The following is a 22583-nucleotide window of genomic DNA, read 5'->3' on the forward strand; positions in this document are numbered from 1 at the left end:
ACTCTGGAATTCATTTTCCTATCAATGACAACAATCCGTCCAGGCCCTGAAGCAGCAAAGCAGCCCCAAACCATGATGCTCCCTCTGCCATGTTTCACAGTGGGGATGAGGTTTTGATGTTGGTGTGCTGTGCCTTTTTTTCTCCACACATAGTGTTGTGTGTTCTTCCCAAACAACTCAATCTTGGTTTCATCTGTCCACATTATATTTTGCCAGTAGTGCTGTGGAACATCCAGGTGCTCTTTTGCAAACTTCAAACGTGCTGCAATATTCTTTTTGGACAGCAATGGCTTCCTCCGTGGTGTCCTCCCATGTACTCCATTCTTGTTTAATGTTTTCCTTATTGTAGATGTGTCAACAAAAATGTTAGCATGTGCCAGAGATTTCTGTAGGTCTTTAGCTGACACTCTGGGATTCTTCTTTACCTCATGCAGCATTCTGCGCTGTGCTCTTGCAGTCATTTTTACAGGACGACCCCGCCTAGGGAGAGTAGCAACAGTGCTAAACTTTCTCCATTTGTAGACAGTCTGTCTTACCGTGGACACAAGAACATCAAGGCTTTTGGAGATACTTTTGTAACCCTTTCCAGCTTCATGCAAGTCAGCAATTCTTGATCGTAGGTCTTCTGAGAGCTCTTTTCTGTGTGGCATGGTTCACATCAGACAGTGCTTCTTGAAACCAGTAAACCCAAAACAGGTGTGTGTTTTTTAAGGGCAGGACAGCTGTCAGCAACACATCCAATATCATCACACTGATTGGAGTCAAGGTTGGCTCACTCCTGGCTCCAATTAGCTCTGGGAGAAGTCATTAAGCTAGGGCCTCACATACTTTTTCCTCCCTGCACTGTGAATGTTTACATGTTATGTGCAATTAAACCATGGCAACATCTAATGTTTGTGTAGTATTATGTTCAGCAGACTGTGTTCTTCTATTGTTGTGACTTAGATGACGTTCAGAGCACATTTTATGCCCAATTCATGCAAAACTCCACATAATCCCAAGGGGTTCACATACTTTTTCTTGCAACTGTATATATATATATATATATATATATGGTATATTCATCAACAATAAAAGTTCTATGCACTGTGATTGATCATCATTGTGCACTCCACCATATTACTGATTGAGATATATATATATATATATATATATATATGATCTAAAAAGTCTACACACCCCTGTTAAAATGTCGGGTTTATGTGATGTAAAGAAATGAGATATAGATAAATAATTTCAGAACTTTTTCCACTTTTTTACTGTGACCTGTAAACTGTACTACTCAACTGAAAAACAAACTGAAATCTTTTAGGGATGGGGAAGTAAACCTAAAAAACTAAAATAATGTGGTTGCATAAGTGTGCACACCCTCTTATAATCTGGGGATGTAGCTGTGTTCAGAATTAGGCAATCACATTCAAAATCATGTTATATAGGAGTCAGTACACAACTTCCATCATTTTAAAGTGCCTCTTATTACCCCAAATAAAGTTCAGCTGTTTTAGTGGGTCTTTCCTGACATTTTCTTAGTTGCATCCTACAGCACAATCCATGGTCTGCAGAGAGCTTCCAAAGCATCAGAGGGATCTCATTGTTAAAAGGTATCCGTCAGGAGAAGGGTACAAAAGAATTTCCAAGGCATTAGATATACCATGGAACACAGTAAAGACAGTCATAGTCAAGTGGAGAAAATATGGCGCAACAGTAAAGGAGTTGCAGGAATATCTGGCAAGTACTGGCTGTGTGGTACATGTGACAACAATCTCCCATATTCTTCATATGTCTGGGCTATAGGGTAGAGTAGCAAGACGAAAGCCTTTTCTTACAAAGAAAAACATCCAAGCCCAGGTAAACTTTGCAACAACACATTTTGAAGTCTCCTAAAAGCATGTGGGGAAAAAGTGTTCTGGTCTGATGAAACCAAGGTTGAACTTTTTGGGCATAATTCCAAAAGATATGTTTGGCGCAAAAACAATACTGCACATCAGAAAAACACCATACCCACAGTGAAGCATGGTGGTGGCAGCATCATGCTTTTGGGGCTGTTTTTCTTCAGCTGGAACTGGGGCCTTAGTCAAGGTAGAGGGAATTACGAACAGTTGGCAAACCAAACTAAAATAATTAGTTAAGGACTCAACCAGGACTCAAACGTTTTTTGATTATCTAAACATGAATTAGTGAACACTAATCTAAGCCTACCTCTGAGGCAGCCGGTCATACTGGCGAAACCGGTCAGGATGGGCGCCTCCACACTCCCAAACTCACTGAGGACATACATGGCTGCAGCAAGATAAGTATCAAATACTCTTTTTGACCTTGCTCCGACACTTTGAACTGTCTGTATTTTGAAAAATCCTTGCACTATATGCACAAAGGAATTGTTGCTCATGTACCATCATGCCCTGTTGGTTGCTACAAGAAAACATACCCTATGAATGTAAGATGGAGGTCCTGTGTATCTGAACCCTCCCTGGGACGGTACCTTTTAAATCACGGGGTACCAGAGGGAGGTGAAGACCTTTTATCTACATTACCATACGTTTTGTCCCCTCCTCTGAACTACACATGGTCTGGTCCTGCATCTGGGTTTTCAATCACCTTCTCAGGATCCATCAGGTTTTCTTTACAGTGCAAGAGGGAGGTCTACATTTATGTTGAGCATTTCAAAATCTCTTCCTCTGGAATGCATCATATTTCTATAACTTTCCTCCTGCACAACTTATCCTTTATGTGGAAAAACAACAAGCTGTGATTTAAGAAATATTTCCTAACAAGTGTTTCATCTTGTATTTTGAAACTTTCAATGTGGAGCTGTATTGGTCATTATGGGACTCTAGTGATTTTATGCAGGGTCCGGTTATGCACCCCAAATGTCTAAGGGAGAATTTTGTGAGATCTGTGGATTGTGGTGTTGTGTTTTGCTTTCTTATGGTTTTAACAGTGTTTTTATTAAAGAAGTTGTTTGAGTTCCTTGACCATCGGCCTATTAATTCATGTTTAGATACACATAATAATCAAAAGTTTAGTTTGGTTTGCCATAGAATTTTTGATTGGGGACTCCCGGACTATGTATTGTTTTCTTTAGACCTTGAGGTTTTTTTCTTGGAGGTATTATAATTATGAACAGTTCCAAATACCAGTCAATATTGGCACAAAACCTTCAGGCTTCTGATAGAAAGCTGAACATGAAGAGGAACTTCATCTTTCAGCATGACAATGACCCAAAGCATACATCCAAATCAACAAAGGAATGGCTGCACCAGAAGAAGATTAAAGTTTTGTAATGGCCCAGCCAGAGCCCAGACCTGAATCCGATGGAAAATCTGTGGGGTGATCTGAAGAGAGCTGTGCACAGGAGATGCCCTCGCAATCTGACAGATTTGGAGTGTTTTAGCAAAGAAGAGTGGGCAAGTATTGCCAAGTCAAGATGTGCCATGCTGATAGACTCATACCCAAAAAGACTGCTGTAATCAAATCAGAAGGTGCTTCAACAAAGTATTAGTTTAAGAGTGTGCACACTTATGCAACCATATTATTATTATTTTAGTTTTTCTATTTTTACTTCCCTCCACCTAATAGATTTCAGTTTGTTGTTCAACTGAGTTGTACAGTTTATAGGTCACATTAAAGGTGGAAAAAGTTCTGAAATTATTTATCTTTGTCTCATTTTTTTTTTTCTTGCATCACAGAAACCTGACATTTTAACAGGGGTGTTTAGACTTTTTATATCCACTGTACATACACATACTAGGGCCAATTTAAACAGGAGCCAGTTAACCTACCAGCATGTCTTTGGAGTGTGGGATGAAATTGCCAGAACATTAATTTCAGCAAAAATCTTACCTTAAGATTATGCGTTCACTTAAAGTGGTGGTAAACTCCCAAAGTACACTTTTAAGCATTTAAATAAGCAAAGCATACTGTGCAAATAGCTATCTTTTATATGTCTTCTATGCTACTTGCATTTCTTGCAATCCATTCCTGTCTACTTGTATGACGTCACCGGCGCATGTGTATAATGACCCCTGTTTACTGCATGCTTCTCGTGCCGTTAGTCCCTGTGATATCATGCCACTCCTCAATCACGTCCTCTTTGCAGCATTGCTCCGTAATCCTGCAAGAGCACAGGTTCATTCCGAATTTGTGGTTTAACCCATTGTGACTTGCAGCGTCACAGGGGGAGCAAACATCGTTGTATAGGAGAGTTGGGGATTGCCTGTATACACTGCATGGGACACTGTACTAAAAGAGGCACCTATATGAACAATCAGAAATGTTGTACCTGTTATGTTATTACCTCAATTGTGCAGTGAAAACTATACTAGTGTGGACAGGGTTGCCATAGTAATCATGAACGAACGCGAGGCTTGGCTATAAACTGATTGCGCAAGTATGAGATTTACGATAGGGAGAACAGAAATGGTGGAAGCCCAAAGCGGTGCAGACACGGAAGACTGTAATCAACATGGCACCGGCTTCAGACGGGGAGGAACAATTTCTAAACTGCACTAAATACAAGTAAGAGACATCCCAAGGGGTTACTAACTGGGCAGAATGTATTGGAAACCTTGAACATACTGACTGCATTGATAATGAGCACTTGAGGGGCAGAGTTTACTACTGCTTTTATATATTTTATACATGGTTACCTGTCTGCCTTCTGCAGATATTCAAAAGCCACGAGACTGCTGCTGGGCAGTGCCATATTGTATGTGATGTCAGCAGCCCCAGCAGACTCACAGCGAACGCTTTTAGCAGCCATTCTCAACCTTGTTTCCTCATGCATTTTCACATCTCTAGCAGCCCGTAATCGGACTAGTCCATTGGGGATCGTTACGAAAATGCCCCTTACATTGGTGGTTAGTGGGAAGAATGCCCCCTTTACAATGGTAGCTAGAATGGGACCCTTACAGACAATTGTAAAGATCATTGGATGATCAATAAAGATCATTGGTGTCATGCTGCTGGCTCTGCCAAGTGATGATCGACCAGATCTTTGAAGACCCCATCGAATGGGAGTTTAATTAGCCACAGTGCAAGGAACCCCCAGAAACCTCTGGAAGAACCTTTTTGTTGAGAGTGTCTGCTCTATAATATTTGCCTTTCCTCCTTCCCCAGTCAGCTACATATGTTTTTTATATATATAGGCAGCATAATGGCTAAATGGTTAGCACTTCTGCCTGGCAGTACTAGGGTCGTTAGTTCGATCCCAACCATGGCAGCACCTGTCTGGAGTTTGCATGTTCTCCCTGTGCCTGCGTGGGTTTCCTCCCACACTCCAATGACATGCTGTTAGGTTAATTGGATCCTGTCTAAATTGGCCCTTGTAAGTTATAGACCTTAGATTGTACGCCCCTTGAGGGTTAGGGACTGATGTGAATGTACAATATATATATAATATATATGTAAAAGCACTGCTTAAATTGACGGTGCTATGTAAGTACCTGAAATTAATTATAAAGGGAGGTATTGAGAGGGGTGAAGGAGGAGGGACAGCACATACAGTAATGAAACACTTCCAGAACAGGAGAGGGCTATGACATACAAGAAGGGACGGGGTCGTGCTAGGAATTTGACTCTCTTGGGTTAGTCGAATGTTCTAGCAAGTGCAAAGGTGTATTGGCCTTTTGTGAAAAAAGGAACACACTGCAACTAAGCATTTCAAATTTACTGTGCTTTTTACTTTCACATTCTTTTAAGTAGATGACATGAGCTGTGTAATATTGGGCCACTATAGTGTTTTATGTCTGACTGCTGCATTATCTAGGGGGTAAACTGTTCAGTAACACTTTAGGTTTGCGTAGAAATGTAGAGTTCACAGTGTAGTCAAATAGCTAAGCGGCCTTCCTGCTTCCTTGTAAGCAAACCAAACCTGCATGAGTGTTTTCCTACAGTGGTTTCCTGTCTTACAGCTGTACAACTGATAAGTTCGTTTGAAGCCTAGCTTCATTGTTCTGTACTTTCCCTATTGGCTGTACTTTTTTCCTTCTGGGAGGCTGTGTGGCTTTTCAGATCTTTCCATCGTACCTTCCTCTGCAGGATAATGAACAAAATGCAGTATGTATACAAGGTTTTCTTTTATTGTAGATATGTTTTACTGACTCACCAGTATGTAAACTTATTGTAAGAAGCATAATGTCAAAAGAGGAACATGATGATTTCATTTTCTATTTTTTTTTGATCAGTAGCCGTAATAGAAACGGTGAAATATTTGCATTTACTGGAATAGTGTTGCTGCAGGCTCCTTTTTAACACTGGCCATATACCTGAAGGCCTAGGAATATGGTTATGTGATCTCTTCTGAAGAGCAAGACCTGTCCATTTGCATTCTTGTCTTCCTCTGCTGAAAAATCACATCACATAGCCTTTTTTTTTTTTGCTTGTAGCGTTTGAGTAAAAATCCATTTAAAAGTGTATCTATAGTCAAAATGTAATCATTCGGTTCCACACTGTATTTCCGTTTCTAGCTTACTCGTATTAACCACTCAAAGTGGTAGTAAACTCTCCCCCATAACTTTTGCACATATAAATCAGCATTACGAAACGCTTCTAGTTGCTGTATGTAGATATCACCTTGCTTGCTCCATTGGCTTGTAAGTTGTCCTGTTCTTAGTATTGACTTCACTGGCTCATCTCTCCCCCGATTCATGGTACATTCTTTGTGCCTTCAGTCCAGTGAGAAGTATGCTGTGACCATCATATCTGCTCTGCACTAGGATACTGCAATAGTACAGTATCATTCAGACCTTCCTGCCAAACCCCATGTGGTGTTAAACATCACAGGAGGTATAAACGTAGGCATAGGAGCACATCGCAGTGGTGATGAGCCACAGCATATATACGAATGCTATAGTAATGCCTGAACTAGAATGAGGCTTGGCTAAGGAACCATTGCGCATGCGCAAGGTTTCAGAAAGGACTATATGAAATGTCAGAAGTGTATTGGACTACAGACTCAGAAAACAATAGTTTATGATGGCACAGGCTTATCCCAGGAAGCACAAATTTTACAAAGGCTGGAATAAAGTAAGGAAGATGCGAGTGTGACATAATCATAATGCAGAATGTGTTGGAATAACGTAATATAATGGCCTTTTTTTTAACAAGCCGCATTGGGGAGGGGCACTTTACAACCCTTTAGTACCTGAAGATAAAAATAATTTTAACTACTGATCCGGGTTTTGCAACTCTGGCCTGTGGTAGTAAAACCTATCACAAACTGTACACAGCAGTGTAAATTACACCTTGTTCTTTTGGAACTATAGGCATTTTTTTCATTTTGGATAGCATAAGGCAGAGTTATAAACCTCCGTAAGGATTATTTTTTGTTTTTGTCCCTTTGGAGAGATTTACCTATCCATGGTCTACTTTAGGATTTTATTTAAAACTGATTCACTGTGTGGCAAATTTCAACATTTGCACAATATATGCAAATTGCACCCTTACGAATAGATTAGTGTGTGTGCGTTTAAAAAAAAAAAAAAAAAATTTTTTGTGTGTGTGAAAGTGTATTTTTCTGTTCGACCCAATATTTTGCAGGAAATGTAACCTGTCTTTGCAGTCAGATGTAACATTTTTGCTGGAATATGTTTATTTCAGTAGAATGAGTGTTGTTCAGCCTTTCACATGAAATCGATTGTTTTTATGCATGAATGCAAGGCTTCCTGATTGATTTGATGTGGAGATTTTGATGTAACCTGCCCCCCTCTCCACCTCTCCACCTCAGCCACTCAAAAACAAGTTTCAGTGCTCAGCCCAACCTGATTTTGTTCAGTGCAGAGGATGGGAAGCCCCTTGTATCGCTGCTGTAGAAAGTATGTAGCTAATGCTACATACAATTTTAATTAATAGTTGAAAAAAATGAATGAATTTGTACCCTGTGTGTGGAATGTTTGGTGAAATAAAGGGTTAAATTGTACTGTTTTGTGATGTCACATGCAGCTTTAAGACATCCCCTAAGCACACTATTTAAAGGATTTGTGGATTTTCAATGTTTCCAGTTAAGCTGTATTAAAAGACCCTCTCCCCACTGATCGGTATTGTTTTTAAAAAGCAAAATCGCCTTGCAGCCAGGATGAACGCAAACAAGATTCAGTTTAGAACTAACAGACACACACATTTGGACCAACTCATTAATTTTCTGTTTTGCAGAGAAACCAATGTTGACATATCCACATTGACATATCACATACTTTCAGTTTTGCAACATTTGTTCAACCACAGTGTTCACTTTCAACTCAAGGTGTGTCAGCAACATGCCTGATCGTTAAATTGGCTCCCAGCACAGCCAGAAAACTGACCATGCTGTTCTCTCTTGTCTAGTATGGTCATCTTTTGCTAGGAAAGCAGAGAGACTGAGGTGAGGAGGGAAAGGCCAGAATGGAGCTGGGACTTGAACTCCAGATCAGGATGTCAATCCCCCACCATCTAAACTACCTCCTCTGCCCAGTTTCTCCATTCAGAGCATCCGTGCCTCACATCCCCAAACTTCGTCCCTCTCTGGCACCACATGGGTGGCCCCACTGCATTCTGCGCTTCTAGGCGAGCACCCGAGGGAGTCAATGTGGGACGTGAGTGTAGGCCTCGCCCACCGCACTGCAATCCCATCCCTCTCCTGCACTCAGGAATCCTTTACAAGGCCTTGTACTAGGCACAGCCGGCCCAGTGAAAGTGAGGCTGAGCTGAGGAGAGTAAGGCAATGACCTCTGGTTTGAGGAGGGCAGAGACCCAGATCAATAGGGCAGTGAATGGGCTGACAAAAGCCCAGGACGCATTTTCTAGTGTCCATGGCAACCTGGCTGTCAAGCCTTGATGTATGCTCTTAGATTGTAATCTCCAAGGAGCAGGGCCCTCCTAACCCTTTTGTATTGAACTGTATTGTCTCCCGTTATATTGTAAAGCGCTGAGCAAACTGTTGGCACTATATACACTTTTGTTTTATTGCTTTGATTTTAAAAAAAAAAATCAATTTCACAGTCATTTTATCGCTACAAAAGACAACATACAGTCAGGTCCATAAATAATGGGATATCAACACAATTCTAACATTTTTGGCTCTATACACCACCACAATGGATTTGAAATGAAACAAATAAGATGTGCTTTAACTGCAGACTGTCAGCTTTAATTTGAGGGTATTTACATCCAAATCAGGTGAACGGTGTAGGAATTATAATAGTTTGGATATGTGCCTCCCACTTGTTAAGGGACCAAAAGTAATGGGACAATTGGCTTCTCAGCTGTTCCATGGCCAGGTGTGTGTTATTCCCTCATTATCCCAATTACAATGAGCAGATAAAAGGTTCAGAGTTCATTTCAAGTGTGCTAATTGCATTTGGAATCTGTTGCTGTCAACTCTCAAGATGAGATCCAAAGAGCTGTCACTATCAGTGAAGCAAGCCATCATTAGGCTGAAAAAACAAACAAACCCATCAGAGAGATAGCAAAAACATTAGGCGTGGCCAAAACAACTGTTTGGAACATTCCTTAAAAGAAGGAACGCACCGGTGAGCTCAGCAACACCAGAAGACCACAGAAAACAACTGTGATGGATGACCGAAGAATTCTTTCCCTGGTGAACAAAACACCCTTCACAACAGTTGGCCAGATCAAGAACACTCTCAGGAGATGGGTGTATGTGTGTCAGTCAACAATCAAGAGAATACTTCACCAGAGTGAATACAGAGGGTTCACCACAAGATGGAAACCATTGGTGAGCCTCAAAAACAGGAAGGCCAGATTAGAGTTTGCCAAACGACATCTAAAAAAGCCTTCACAGTTCTGGAACAACATCCTATGGACAGATGAGACCAAGATCAACTTGTACCAGAACTCATTGGACGCCGCTTCACAGTTCAGATGGACAATGACCCAAAGCATACTGCAAAAGCAACCAAAGAGTTTTTTTAAGGGAAAGAAGTGGAATGTTATGCAATGGCCAAGTCAATCACCTGACCTGAATCCGATTGAGCATGCAGTTCACTTGCTGAAGACAAAACTGAAGGGAAAATGCCCCAAGAACAAGCAGGAACTGAAGACAGTTGCAGTAGAGGCCTGGCAGAGCATCACCAGGGATGAAACCCAGCGTCTGGTGATGTCTATGCGTTCCAGACTTCAGGCTGTAATTCACTGCAAAGGAATTGCAACCAAGTATTAAAAAGTGAAAGTTTGATTTATGATTATTCTGTCCCATTACTTTTGGTCTCTTAACAAGTGGGAGGCACATATGTAAACTGTTGTAAATCCTACACCGTTCACCTGATTTGGAATTAAATCAAATTAAAGCTGACAGTCTGCAGTTAAAGCACATCTTGTTTGTTTCATTTCAAATCCATTGTGGTGGTGTATAGAGCGAAAAATGTTAGAATTGTGTTGATGTCCCAATATTTATGGACCTGACTGTAAATGACTGAAATTAATGACAAGCTTGAACTGTTCCCAGATGAATCTAAAATGAAAATCTGATGCTCATGTTCATTTTTTAATTCTTTGCTATAAGCAATCAAATTGTGTAAAAAAAAAAAAAAAAAAAAAAAAAAAAATACTGATCACTTCTCCAAAGTAGTACAATGTTACTATGGTAACATTATTTGGTCATAGTGTAATATGAAAAAAAAAATATCTTAATTGAAAAGAAAAAGAAATTTTTTTTTCGCACTGTCACCAGTCCGTGTCCCTGATCACCGCCAAACCAGTCTTAATGATGACGCTGTACTGCACTGGTGGCAGTATGTAAAAAAAAAAAAATTTGTGAAATTTTTTTTTACATTTCTTTATGACAAAAAAATTACAACTTCAAAAAACTCGTCATGCCTCTTATGAATACTTCAGACTGTCTACTTTGCATAAAGGGGTCATTTGGGGGATATCTGTACTGTTCTGACATTTTTGAGCCTCAAGAAATTAGATTGGCCGTCAGTAATTCAGGATTGATCAATTTTCAGATATATCCCATAGTTTGTGAACTCTATAACTTTCCTACAAACTAAATAAATACTGATTTGGGTTATTTTCACCAAAGAAATGTAACAGAATACATCTTGGCCTAAATGTATTAAGAACAATTATTGATTTGCAAACTTTTTTAACAAAAACAAACGTTTTTTTTTTTTGTTAAAATTTTCAGTCTTTTTTTTTTTGTTAATTTAGCAAAACATAAAAACCCCAGTGGTGATTAAATATCACAAAAAGAAATCTCTAGTTGTGTGGACAAAATTATAAAATTTTAGTTTGGGTACAGTGTTGCATGACTGTGCAATTGTCATTGAAAGTGTGAAAACTCTGAAACCTGAAAATTGGCCTGGGCAGGAAGGGGGTAAAAGTGCCCAGTATGGAAGTGGTTAACAAAATGTAGCAAGAACAATAGAACTGCAAGTTTACAGTCTAGAGTTCTTAACACTGTGTAGGGACAGTCTCTCTCAATGTATACTGATAATTCTCAACAGGATAAAAGCTAAAACCACTGAAGACTAAATAATGTTGTGTGACTGTTGTCATAAGAGGCATATGAGGCTAAATGTGTCTGACCACCCCTCCAACGACATTTAATGAATAGGCCTGATTTGTGAAAGCTGGTTTGGTTGCTATTAGAGATGAGCGAATTATTCAAAAATTCGATTCGGCTGATTCGCCGAATTTGCGGGAGAAATTCGATTCGATGCGAATTTATTCACCGCGAATTTAACTTATTTAAAGGGTTTCTAGGCTTCAGAGAGCCTTTATATTAGTGCAGAACACTGTACCTTTAATTTAAATGCCCTTGGAGTCTGCTGGGGAAGAGAAATAATACTGTCAGTCAGTATGACATGCAGATGAGTGCCGTCGATCTTAGAATCACCGCACACTTCACTCATTTGGGCAGTCATGGGGCACGACGAAGAAGAAGAATGAAAAGAAGAATGAAAAGAAGAAGAATGAAAAGAATAAGAAGAAGAATGAGAAGAAGAATGAGAAGAAGAATGAAAAGAAGAAGAATGAAAAGAAGAAGAAGAATGAAAAGAAGTATTCCAGTACAGCAAAAAGTGTATCTGCAGAGCTCCGCTATTTCTGACAGTTCTCTGACAGTTCCTTCACATTTACAGCGGTTGAAACATTGTATCTATTTATTTCCGAATAAAAACATCTGTATCCTAAATGGAAACAAATAGATACAATGTTTCAACCGCTGTAAATGAACTGTCAGAACTGTCAGAAATAGCGGAGCTCTCTGCAGTGACACTTTTGCCGGCTGATCGGGAAAAATTCGATTCGTGCACCCGAAGTTTGCTAAAATTCGGATTCGATGCGAATCGAATTTTTCCTGAAATTCGAAACGAATTCCACTTCGCCAGGTTCGATTCGCTCATCTCTAGTTGCTATGAGCAGCAAGACACTGTCTTTAGCACATTTCTATTTATTGGGTCACCAAACAAAAAGTAAATCCAAATCTACAGACAGCTGATGTTGGTGCACAGATCTACTTAGCCCCACCTCTTCATGCTACATGAGTTTTCCTATCAGCGCTTTAATGCCATGAGCATCCTTATTGGCTGGTATGGAGACGCGATTATGAACTCAAGCTTGACAGGAAATAAGATTTGTATACAACTTCAGCTACCTATATATCAGTCACGTGAGTTCAAAGTGTACATGTTTCTGTCTATATTAAATCACATCTGGCAAAGTTAAGAGTTAAATTAACCTATTGTATAGCCGGCAGACTGTGCATACATACGTGCATCTATTTACATCCAATTACCTAGTGGTTTGTTGAGGCCTAAAAAAAAACTGATTTAGGTTTGCATTCTTTTCTGTTTAGTCAGACCTGAACATAACGGATTGGAGGTTAAAGGATTTAAATGAATGCATGTCCATTTTCATCTGCCTGCCCTTAATCCCAGCATGGCTCTGTTACAAGCTGGCGGAAAAAACTGAACAGATACGGATATCACAACAGTGACATTGTTGTGTTCTTCGATTCAGCAGGAGATCTATTCAGGGATGTCTTGCTGATCGAAAGGGATGCCACTTGATCGTTTGATTTAACAGAGGACTATCGTGTTTTGGTAGCAGCATTGGGAGGTGTATGCACCATGCATTTTTACTGTTGTGGGGGACAGGTACACTTTAAAAGGTTTTCAAAGCATCGCTGAACTATGTTCACAGTCAGCACTCCAATTAAGATCTGTGTTAGGGTAGATTTAGATATGTGTTTTAAATCTACCGGTCCTCTTCAGAGTGATCTGCATTCCAACCACTTTTCTTTTAAGTTCATTGATGGACACGGCTCTTCTGAATCTTGACCATAGGGTTATAGCGCCACCTACAGGAGTAGGGTACTAGGCAATAAAAAACACAGCAATGCCTATGGGCAGTCCTAGCTGATATATAACCCCCCTCCTTGCTAGGGTATGTTGACATCTTGTTGCTTGTTTTAAAGTGTTACTAAACCCACAGCAGTAAAATTAATGCGTTTGCAGTAAAGCATGCTTGTTATACTTATGGTGGAACCTAAGGGGTTAATCCTCTGCACTGTGTAAAAAGGTTTTTTGATCCTGACTTCTCTGATACTCCTCCTAGTGCCCCCCTCTTATCTCCTGATAAGACATATCACGTGGAGTCACTCTGCACATGCTCAGTTTGGTGTGTATTGCTAGAGAGGGTTTTTTTTTCTTGTGAGAGTGCATTTGATCAGCATAGGGCCAATCGACACTGTCCAGACAGAGGTCAGGGGTCCTGCATCCTCCAAGAGCAAAATGAAAACTACAACAAGCTTTAACATGTGCTCTGCTAGACACTAATAGAAGTCACAAGACTGTGCTCTGCTGGACACTGATAGAAGTCACAAGACTGCTCTAATGTCTCATGAGAAAAGGTATTTAGCAGTTTGTATTTACTAAAATAATTGCATTTCCATGTACTGTGGGAGACCAGATAGAGCAAATGCAGGGTCCTGGGGTTTAGTAGCACTTTAAGCTGCAAAGTTTTGCAGGCTGCTGTTTCAGGCTCCTTGTTGTGTCTTTTGGGGTTGTTTTGGGTGGTTGGCACATTTGCCTGATTACTAGAGTGGGTGTTGTTTGCCTACACCTCGTTGAAGCACTGCTTTGGGATGTACCTATGGACAAGATTCAGAAGAGCTGTGTACATCAGTGAACATAAGAGAAAATGGGATTTTTGTTACCTATCGTAAAATCCCTTTCTCTGAGTTCATTGACAGACGCCGCACCCCCCCTTTATTGGAGTTTATTCTTCTAACACTGCCTTGTAATTAACTGGCTTGCCTATAGCAGTGAGGGGGTTGTATACCAGTTAGGACTGCCCATAGGCGGTGCTGTGTTTTTTCTGCCTAGTGTCCTACTCCTGTAGGTGGCGCTACAACCCTATGGTCAAGTTTCAGAAGAGCTGTGTCCCACAGTTAACTCAGAGAGGGATTTTATGGTGAGTAACAAAAATCCCATTTTCAAAGACGATTGACAAGTGGTTGCGGATGCGATGTGATGCTTCTGCAGCACCTGTTTTAACCCCTTTTCTGCTGACAAGATGCGCCACAACCATGTGCATTGCATGCGATTGTGAGGCATTTGTGGCACTTCCCCATTCGCCCAAATGTTCACATTCGGTGGACTTGAAACCCACCAAATCGCTACATGACAGGTAGTTCTTGCTGTGGGCATGAAGCATCGCTACTGCGGAATGTAAACACCCCCTTTCATTGCCTATTGCACCTTAAGTTGGGGGAAGGCAATCGGGTGTTGATAAAAATATGGCTCACGTTTTTACTGCCCCCCCCAAGTGGCATAGTATTGTAGTATTCTCATAATTATAAGCAGATGTCCCCCATCCTCTCTGACAAGGAGGGGGAGCTTGAGACAAGGGGGTACGGCTGCTGCATGAGAGGTGTACAGGCCACATGAAATTGAGCCTTGTGTTTTGACACGTGCTGTAAAAGTTTTCCTTACAGGTGTCAGCAGGCTGGTTGAAGCTCATTAAAAGCTTTATGGTTGCTTTGCAAAATCTTGTGTACACTGCTGTTATACAAATTGAAGCCTGTGAGAACAAGGCGTAATGTTGCTATCACAAATCTTATTGGGCCAAGATCAAATGCTGGGATATCTTATGCAGGACAATAGGTTTAGGGGACTCTAAAGCCTCCTTATTTTTCTGATGCAATGTTTGTAAATTTAACCATAAAATATCGATTTGGATATGACTTATCTGAGATCTAATTTTGCTCTTATTTGTAGTTCATTTTTGAGTAAGGCCCCTTTCACACCGGCATTCCATATTTTTTCATCAGTTCAGTCACATTTTTTCCAAACAAAAACGGATCAGTTTACATCCGTTTTTTCATCAGTTTACATTAGTTTTTTGGCCATTCCGTTTTTTTTTATTTATTTATTTTTTCCCGGAAGAAAAATAGGGTTTTCTTTCGTTAAAAAAAACAGATGTTAATAGATACGGACATTAACGGATGTAAACAGATGATCATCCATTTACATCCACTAGTCCATAGCAATACATGGGTGTCTGTTTTTCATCCATAAACAGACAGATGAAAAAAGGACATACAGAACGCCTGTGTGCAAGAGGCCTAAATCTGCAGTGGCAGGCCATGCTTGTGGCTAACTATATGACAATATAGGACCGTATGAGACTGAACCTGGACCAGCTGTGCATAGCAACGAATCAGTTTCTATCTTCAGCTTGTTCAGTTAAGTTTTGAAAATGGAAGATAGAATCCGATTGGTAGCTGTGCACAGCTGCTCAAGATTCTGGCTGCTCTAGTTTAGATACATTCACCTTAATGTATTTATATAGCATTATATTTATTTGTTTTTTGTTTTTTTTAGCCAAAGCAAGTCTGGATCCTTCGAGCGACCGGAGTCTGTGACTACAACAGAAGCAAGGCTGAGGATGGAAGGAGTAGAGTTTAAGGAGGAATGGCAGGATGAAGACTTTCCAAGGTAATTGTATATTTGTATCTATTGTTTGCATATGTTGTAGTAGTATTCTATTTTAATATCTTTATTGGAAATAGTGTTTTTTTTTTTTTTGTACCTGTTCTCTTTTTCCAACAGTGTTCAAGAATGATGTATGGTTTAATTTATCTTCATTTCATTGCAGGAATGGAAAGATGAGCCAGATCAGCATTTAGTAATAAACAACATCATGTGAACAGAATCAATGTGCATGTGTATGCACAGAGATTCGTGTGATTGCTCGCTAGACTGGAGCATCCTTGATGAGTTCAAATGTACGTCAGAGCAAAAATAATGTTTGCTCCATTTTTTTCAATACATGTACATTAACCCGAGTTTTGTCTCTTTACAACTGCTGGGAGCATAGAAAAATACCTGATCCTGGCAGAAATCCAGCAAGCTTTCAAAATCCTGGTTGACATCACAATGCTGCTTGTTCACTGAACTCTCAAGCAGTGGTATCAGCCCTGCCTTTGTTCTTCTCTGCTTGACTACAGTACACATCCATGGATAGAAGACAAGGGTTAGGTGCTCTATAGTCTAGAATTGGGCAGTGCTGACAATGCTTTTTGGCAATTCTGTTCAGCAAAGGAAGTGTCAGTTCACTATAGAAAATTGTGAGCATGCTGTATTTTCCAGCAAAATCAATGGGTGTTTTCCTGTACTTGCAATATTTTTAGAGACAACCTGGAGGGATGTGCATTTATTGGAGAGAGAATCTCAAAGCTAAAAGTAGTTATAGAGGCAAAAAGGTTTTTTTTTTTTTCACCTTTTAGTGAATTCTTTGCTTTAAGGTAAAAAAAACTTATAAAAGCTGCTCTCTCTCTCCTCCACTTAATCCCTTACCCGACTCCGATCTCGATCCAGTGCTGTGCTCATCTGTAGCAGCTCTTCTCTGCTCTTTTTTTTTTTTTTTTTCCCTCTTCTCACAGGAAACTTTGCAGCAAAGAGAGCCATTGGCTCCTGCTGCTATCAGTCAAATCTTGAGGAGGGGGTGGGGCCGAGCTGTGCTGTGTGTCTATAGATGCACATAGCCCAGTTTGGGATCGAGGCCATGAGTGCCCCCATAGCAAGCAAGTTACTGTCGGGGCACTTGGAGAAGAGGAGGAGCCAAGAGCATCTGCAGGGGACCCCATAAGAGGAGGTTCAGGGCCACTGTGGGCAAAACCATTGCACAGAACAAGTAAGTATAACCTGTTTGGTATTTTCAAAAAACACTTTCCAACCACTTGAGGTTTAGCTAAAAACTTTAGGCACTCTGCAGAGGAGTTCTACAGGATCCAGCAGCCTGCATGATGTGGAACATATTTCATTACAAGTTAGGTCACTAAAGCTGTAGAAATTTTTTTTTTTTTTGTTCATGGCATACATATAACAATTTTCAGCTGGCCAAAGACATACTGCAAGACACAAGAATAAGATTCCTTGTTTTATTTGAATTGAAAGCACCAATTGATTTGCTTCACAAGTCTCTTATTTTCTCAGCTTTATTTTTTATTTAAGGGTTCCTGTGAGTTCTACAAGTTGAGTGATGAGAATAATGCAGCTATCAATGTTTGCGATGCTTTTTTAGAAAAATGCCTATGTTTTTAAAATAATTCTCCTATAATATTGGCATCAAAAAATGTGATGAGGTCGAAGAGAATTTTTTTTTTTGTCAGAAGTACATAAGGTGATCCTGTTTTTCACAGGGTCACTTTTAAATAGAAGGCAGTCTGGAAGCGTAAGTATATTCACTTTCTTTTTACAGCGGCCTAATTGTTGAATAGTCACCACTCTACTCTTTCATATCCGCTGAGGTACTCTACTGTTGGGGTTAGACCCACCATCTACAGTAGTTCTTGTAGTGCCATTTTAAGGTGGTTCTAAAGTCACAAATGTTCTTACTTTCCTGCATTAAAAGGTAAAAAAAAAAAAGTCCCAATGTTTGTATCGCCCCACCAAGCACTTAGCTGAGTCCTCTCCTGATCCAGTGCTGTGGTTGCCTTCAACAGCACTCTTCTCACAGGACACAGTCTGCTGCTGTCAATCGAATCCTGTGAGGAGGGAGCAGGGATTGGGGTGGGGTCGACCTGCACTGTGTGTGCGTCTATTGACGCACACATCCTGGTTCAGGAGCGCGTCCACCGAGTGCCCCTCATAGCTGCTGACTTGCTGTGGGAGCACTTGCAGAAGAGGGAGGAGTTAGGAACACTGGTGGGGGACCCCAGAAGAGGAAGTAAGAAGCTGTTCTGTGCAATACCATTGCACACAGCAGGTAAGTATTGATTTCCTTTTTTTTTTGGGAAAAAAAATATACCGGTAGTCCTTTACCACAACATAAGCCGGAATTTTTTCATGTAGACTTTCCAACCACTATGTAGTTGTCCTTGCATTTCACTAGTGTGATCTGACCACACTGTTTGTTTTTATTTTGGTCCTCTGGCTCCTAGCCAGGAGGATAGATGTTTGCATCATGTTAAAATGAGTGCCTGGGCAGTGATGAAGATACTTTAACTTCAATTCCAACAAAATGTTTCTTTTGTTTCCCCCTCTTTACCCCCCTTACCAAAAATACATTTCTCAGTTAATTGTATGCATTGTTAGATTTTATCAGCAGGCTTTGAAATGGATTTTGTAGTAAAGTACACATAAACTTGTGTATATATAAGATGTCTTAGGCCCCTTTTGCACGGGCTGTGCCCAACTGAATCAAAAAGCAATCCATGAACAGACCCTCTGCTAAATCAGAATAGATGTTTTGGAGTGTCTGTGGTTTTTTTTTTTGGTTCGCTACATTTAAAAACTGGAGCTTTCCTGACCCATGTTAGATCTGTTAGATGGCTGGATCATGGCTGGATGTGTGCAGTCTGTCACATTTAGGCCCGTATTTGACCTAGACAGACTGAGGTCCTTTTCATCTGCCCACCCATAGACTAATATGGAGCTTGCTATTAGGTTCACCCTGAAAACTGACAGGCGGATCCAGACAGGATGCCTGTGTGAAAGAAGCCTTACTGTTCTTTGCACATTTAAATGTTATGTGGCTGTGTACTTTGTCTAAAAGCAATGGCAGCACCAGGTGGACAGATGTATTCAGTCCGTGTTCACAGAGCCATACTGGTATTTATAGATTTCGGTTTATTTCTGTGTTCTGCAAATAATGGGAAGAACTGCTGACATTATTGGTGGCCGCGTATGGTTTTATGATGATAGTTGTCCTATGTTATCCAGGCCGCTTCCAGAAGATGACCATATAGAAGGGGATTACTTCTCTGGAACAGACAGAGAGGGCAGACCAGGTAAGAGTTCTTTACTTTTATAAATTGTACAGAACATCATAAACATGGGAAAATATATAAAGGTTTTCCCATATGTTTGTTAGGTTTGTTTTCATATTTAGCTGATGTGTCTGGTAAATATGACTTTTCAGTTATTACAGTTTATTACAGTTTAAAGTAGTAATAAAGCTCAAACCAAAAATTTAATATATTGCAACTTAACAATCCTAATATGTGGTGGCTGTCTTTAGTTTTTTCTTTTCTTTTTTTTTTAGTCCCCCCCCCCCCCCCCCGGGTTTTCACCTTGTGATGTGGTATGTAACACACCTCCTGTATTAGCGTGCCTCCAGTCTATATGAAGGAGCATGAGAACACCTTTGGAGAGCAGCATTGTCAGTCCAGGGGAAGGGGAGCGTTGGTGTATTTGAATTTGCTAATACATCTAACAAATTGAAGCCAAAATCCGGCTCACACTTTTATAAGCCATTACAGCAAACATTTTTTTCTGTTTTAGGATAAAGGTTTTACATAAATAAGGGCGGACCTTTGCAATCTCTCCTCTCAATGTTAAGTTTGTTCCTTTTGAAAAGCAACTGACTTACTGGCAAGATTACCAAGGTATTAAGGTGAAAATAAAAGAAAGAAAGCCAAAGGCCCCTTCCACATGGGGCAGGCTTCATTGCGCTTGCTCAGCAGGGGATCTGATCCCCACTGAGCAGGCAGATGGCTGGTCTGTGTCCATTCCACTACTACAAAGTGGACGCAGACAAAGTTCACTCTTTATGAGTGGTCGAATGTAAATGGACCACCTCTCCATATACACCTGACTAATCTGATACGTTCCACAAGACAGATGGGGAACGGATCCCCATCCATCTGTTTTTAGCAGATAGCATTGAATGTAGGCAGGTGTAAAAGGAAACATGTCCGTTTACACCCGTCGCTCCATAAAGGAGACTGGAGAGTCTTATTGGGTCCACCTGAACAATGGACAGGTGGACCCGATCAGTCTGCTAGTGTGCAAGGGACCTTAAAAAAGAAAACAAATGCAGCCACCACATCTAAGTTAAGTTTCAATATAATAAATGTTTGCTTTTGGGTTTAATACGGCTTTAATTTTAGATTGTTTTTAAGTTGATAGAAATGTTGCATGTGTGTATAACCCATACTGCAAAAAAAGTTTTGGATCTGTCAGGCACATGAATATGACTGCTGGATTGCTACTAGTGGTGCACCGAAATGCAAATTCTGGTGCCGAAAATGAAAATTCAATATGCATTTGGCCAAAAACCGGAATGCGCAGTTTTTAAAAATAAATATATATTTTTGGAAAAACATACACTTTCAGTAAAAAAAAAACTATATATACCCCAATTTTTTGTAAAATATGAAAGAGAATGTTACGGCGAGTAAATGGATACCCAAAATGTCACGCTTTAAAATTGCGCACGCTCTTGGAATGGCGTGAAACTGCGGTACTTAAAAATAAATCTCCATGGGTGATGCTTTAAAAATTTCTGCAGGTTAGCAGTGTAAAATTTACAGCGAGGTCTAGTACGAGAATTATTGCTCTTGCTTTGATGTTTGTGGCGATAACTCGTGTGCGGTTTGAACACCATTTACATACATGTGGGCATGGCCTACGTATGCGTTCACCACTACGTGCGAGCACTTTACATTTTTTTTATTTTTTTTGCACTGTCCCTTTTTAAATCAAAAAAATGTATTCTTATCACAAGGAATGCAAACATCCCTTAGGATAGAAATAATTAGTAACAGGTCCTTTTTATGGAGAGCTATAGGGTCAATAAGACCCTACATCTCACCTCTGCATTGTAAAGCATTGGATCAAAAAAAGCCTTAATCTACTGCTTTTAAAAAAATAAAATGACCGGAAGTGGCATCACTACGGTCCTCCAAGGGCATAGAGATGAGTGGAGGCCATCTTTCCTTCACTAATCTCTATGACCAGAGCCGGGATTGTACGATGGGTTCTCAGGTAAGGCTGAAAACTACCGAGCGGCGTGTTTTTTTTGCATCTGTATCGGTGCTTTTTTTCATGACGGCCGAAAGGGGTGTTTTTCGGTCAAACCGTTTCCGCCACTGAAATTTCAGTCCATCCCTAATTGTTACTTGATGCCCATCCTCTAATGTCTGAAAAGCTTTTTTCTCTTAAATGCCCCAAATAAATATAATGTAAATCCTACTGGCTCTTTCAATTTATCAAACCCAGCAGCAGCTGGTGTGTGGTTTGGCAGATCACCCCAGTGCTGATGCGCCAATCTTTGTGCATTGCACGGCTCACCCCCATTTTATTTTTTATTTTCTTCATTGAATGAACTTTATTGAAATGTCACACAGACATTTTGTAAAGTTCAATAAACTCACACACAGTGCAAGGTGGTGGATTGCCTTGAACTTCCCTGTGCTAAAAAAAAGTGCATGCATGCAGTACTTTTTTTTTTTTTTTTTTCTTAGCGTTTTTTTTTTTTTTTTTTTCCTTCAGCACGCACTGCCCATACACCGCCGCAATGCAGTGGTTTGAACTGAGCACACAGGAGAAAAGGCATTTTGTCTTGGCACACAGTGGAACTGCGCTAGAATAGGCACTCAATGCAGTCCCAACACATCTGGTGTCAATGACAGTTTTTTTTTTCTCTCAAAAAGTTATTCTTTAACTAGGACTTGAGGATAGCTGAGGATCAAATAATGTCTGAAACCTATACTGTGATGAGAAGGACTGTTGGCCTGGAAGTTCATATGACATCTATAGCCAGTAAATTCTAGGACCATGCTACAATTTCCCTTTCAGTCAGTTTAATATCCGTGTTCTTCAATTCACAAAGCTCAAGACTCTCATGCTAAGATCAGAATCCAAAGGCCATACAGCATGGAATAGGTACCCTCAACAGGATTACAGTCATATTTTTACTTGTCCCTAAGAACCTCTTTAAGTTGCAACCCCTGATGTTTGGTGGTTGGCAAAGCATGCCAATGATTGAAGAATAATAGAGGCTGTAAAGTCTCTAAATTTCAAAGGTATTGTTCAGGAATAGTGCCTTTGCGATCATTTAGATGTATGAAGATTTGTTCTAATCTTGCATGTTTCACTAAAGACTCATTCAGAGGAGTGGTGAGCTGCATCTTGCAGACACATCTCACTGCTCTGAACTTCCTGAGCACATAAAGAGGCTTTGCCACACTGATGACAGTCCCCTTTGTATATAGTATGAATGAATCTGTAATTCAGCTGCATTATCGGTAAATGGTGACGTGGACATTGGCAGTCAGAAGATGCATGGGAATACCGGTGCCCATCCTGTACTCCGAGATACAGAGATGAATGACTATTGTTCATTTAACAAGG

General features: G+C 40.3%; 1 protein-coding gene across 3 annotated transcripts in view; it reads left to right on the forward strand.

The window, feature by feature from the left end:
• Positions 1-22583, forward strand: part of BNIP2 (BCL2 interacting protein 2) — a 90005-nt gene that overhangs the window by 18610 nt on the left and 48812 nt on the right. For all 3 annotated transcript variants that reach the window (XM_089652427.1, XM_089652428.1, XM_089652429.1), the window contains exons 2-3: positions 15828-15941; positions 19170-19237. In XM_089652427.1, the coding sequence (XP_089508553.1) occupies positions 15828-15941; positions 19170-19237 (182 nt within the window). The remainder of the gene's footprint in view (positions 1-15827; positions 15942-19169; positions 19238-22583) is intronic.

The sequence above is a fragment of the Staurois parvus genome, unplaced genomic scaffold, assembly GCF_062004578.1.
Source record: "Staurois parvus isolate SC_StPar_1 unplaced genomic scaffold, SC_StPar_1.0 ptg000682l, whole genome shotgun sequence".
NCBI lineage: Eukaryota > Metazoa > Chordata > Amphibia > Anura > Ranidae > Staurois > Staurois parvus.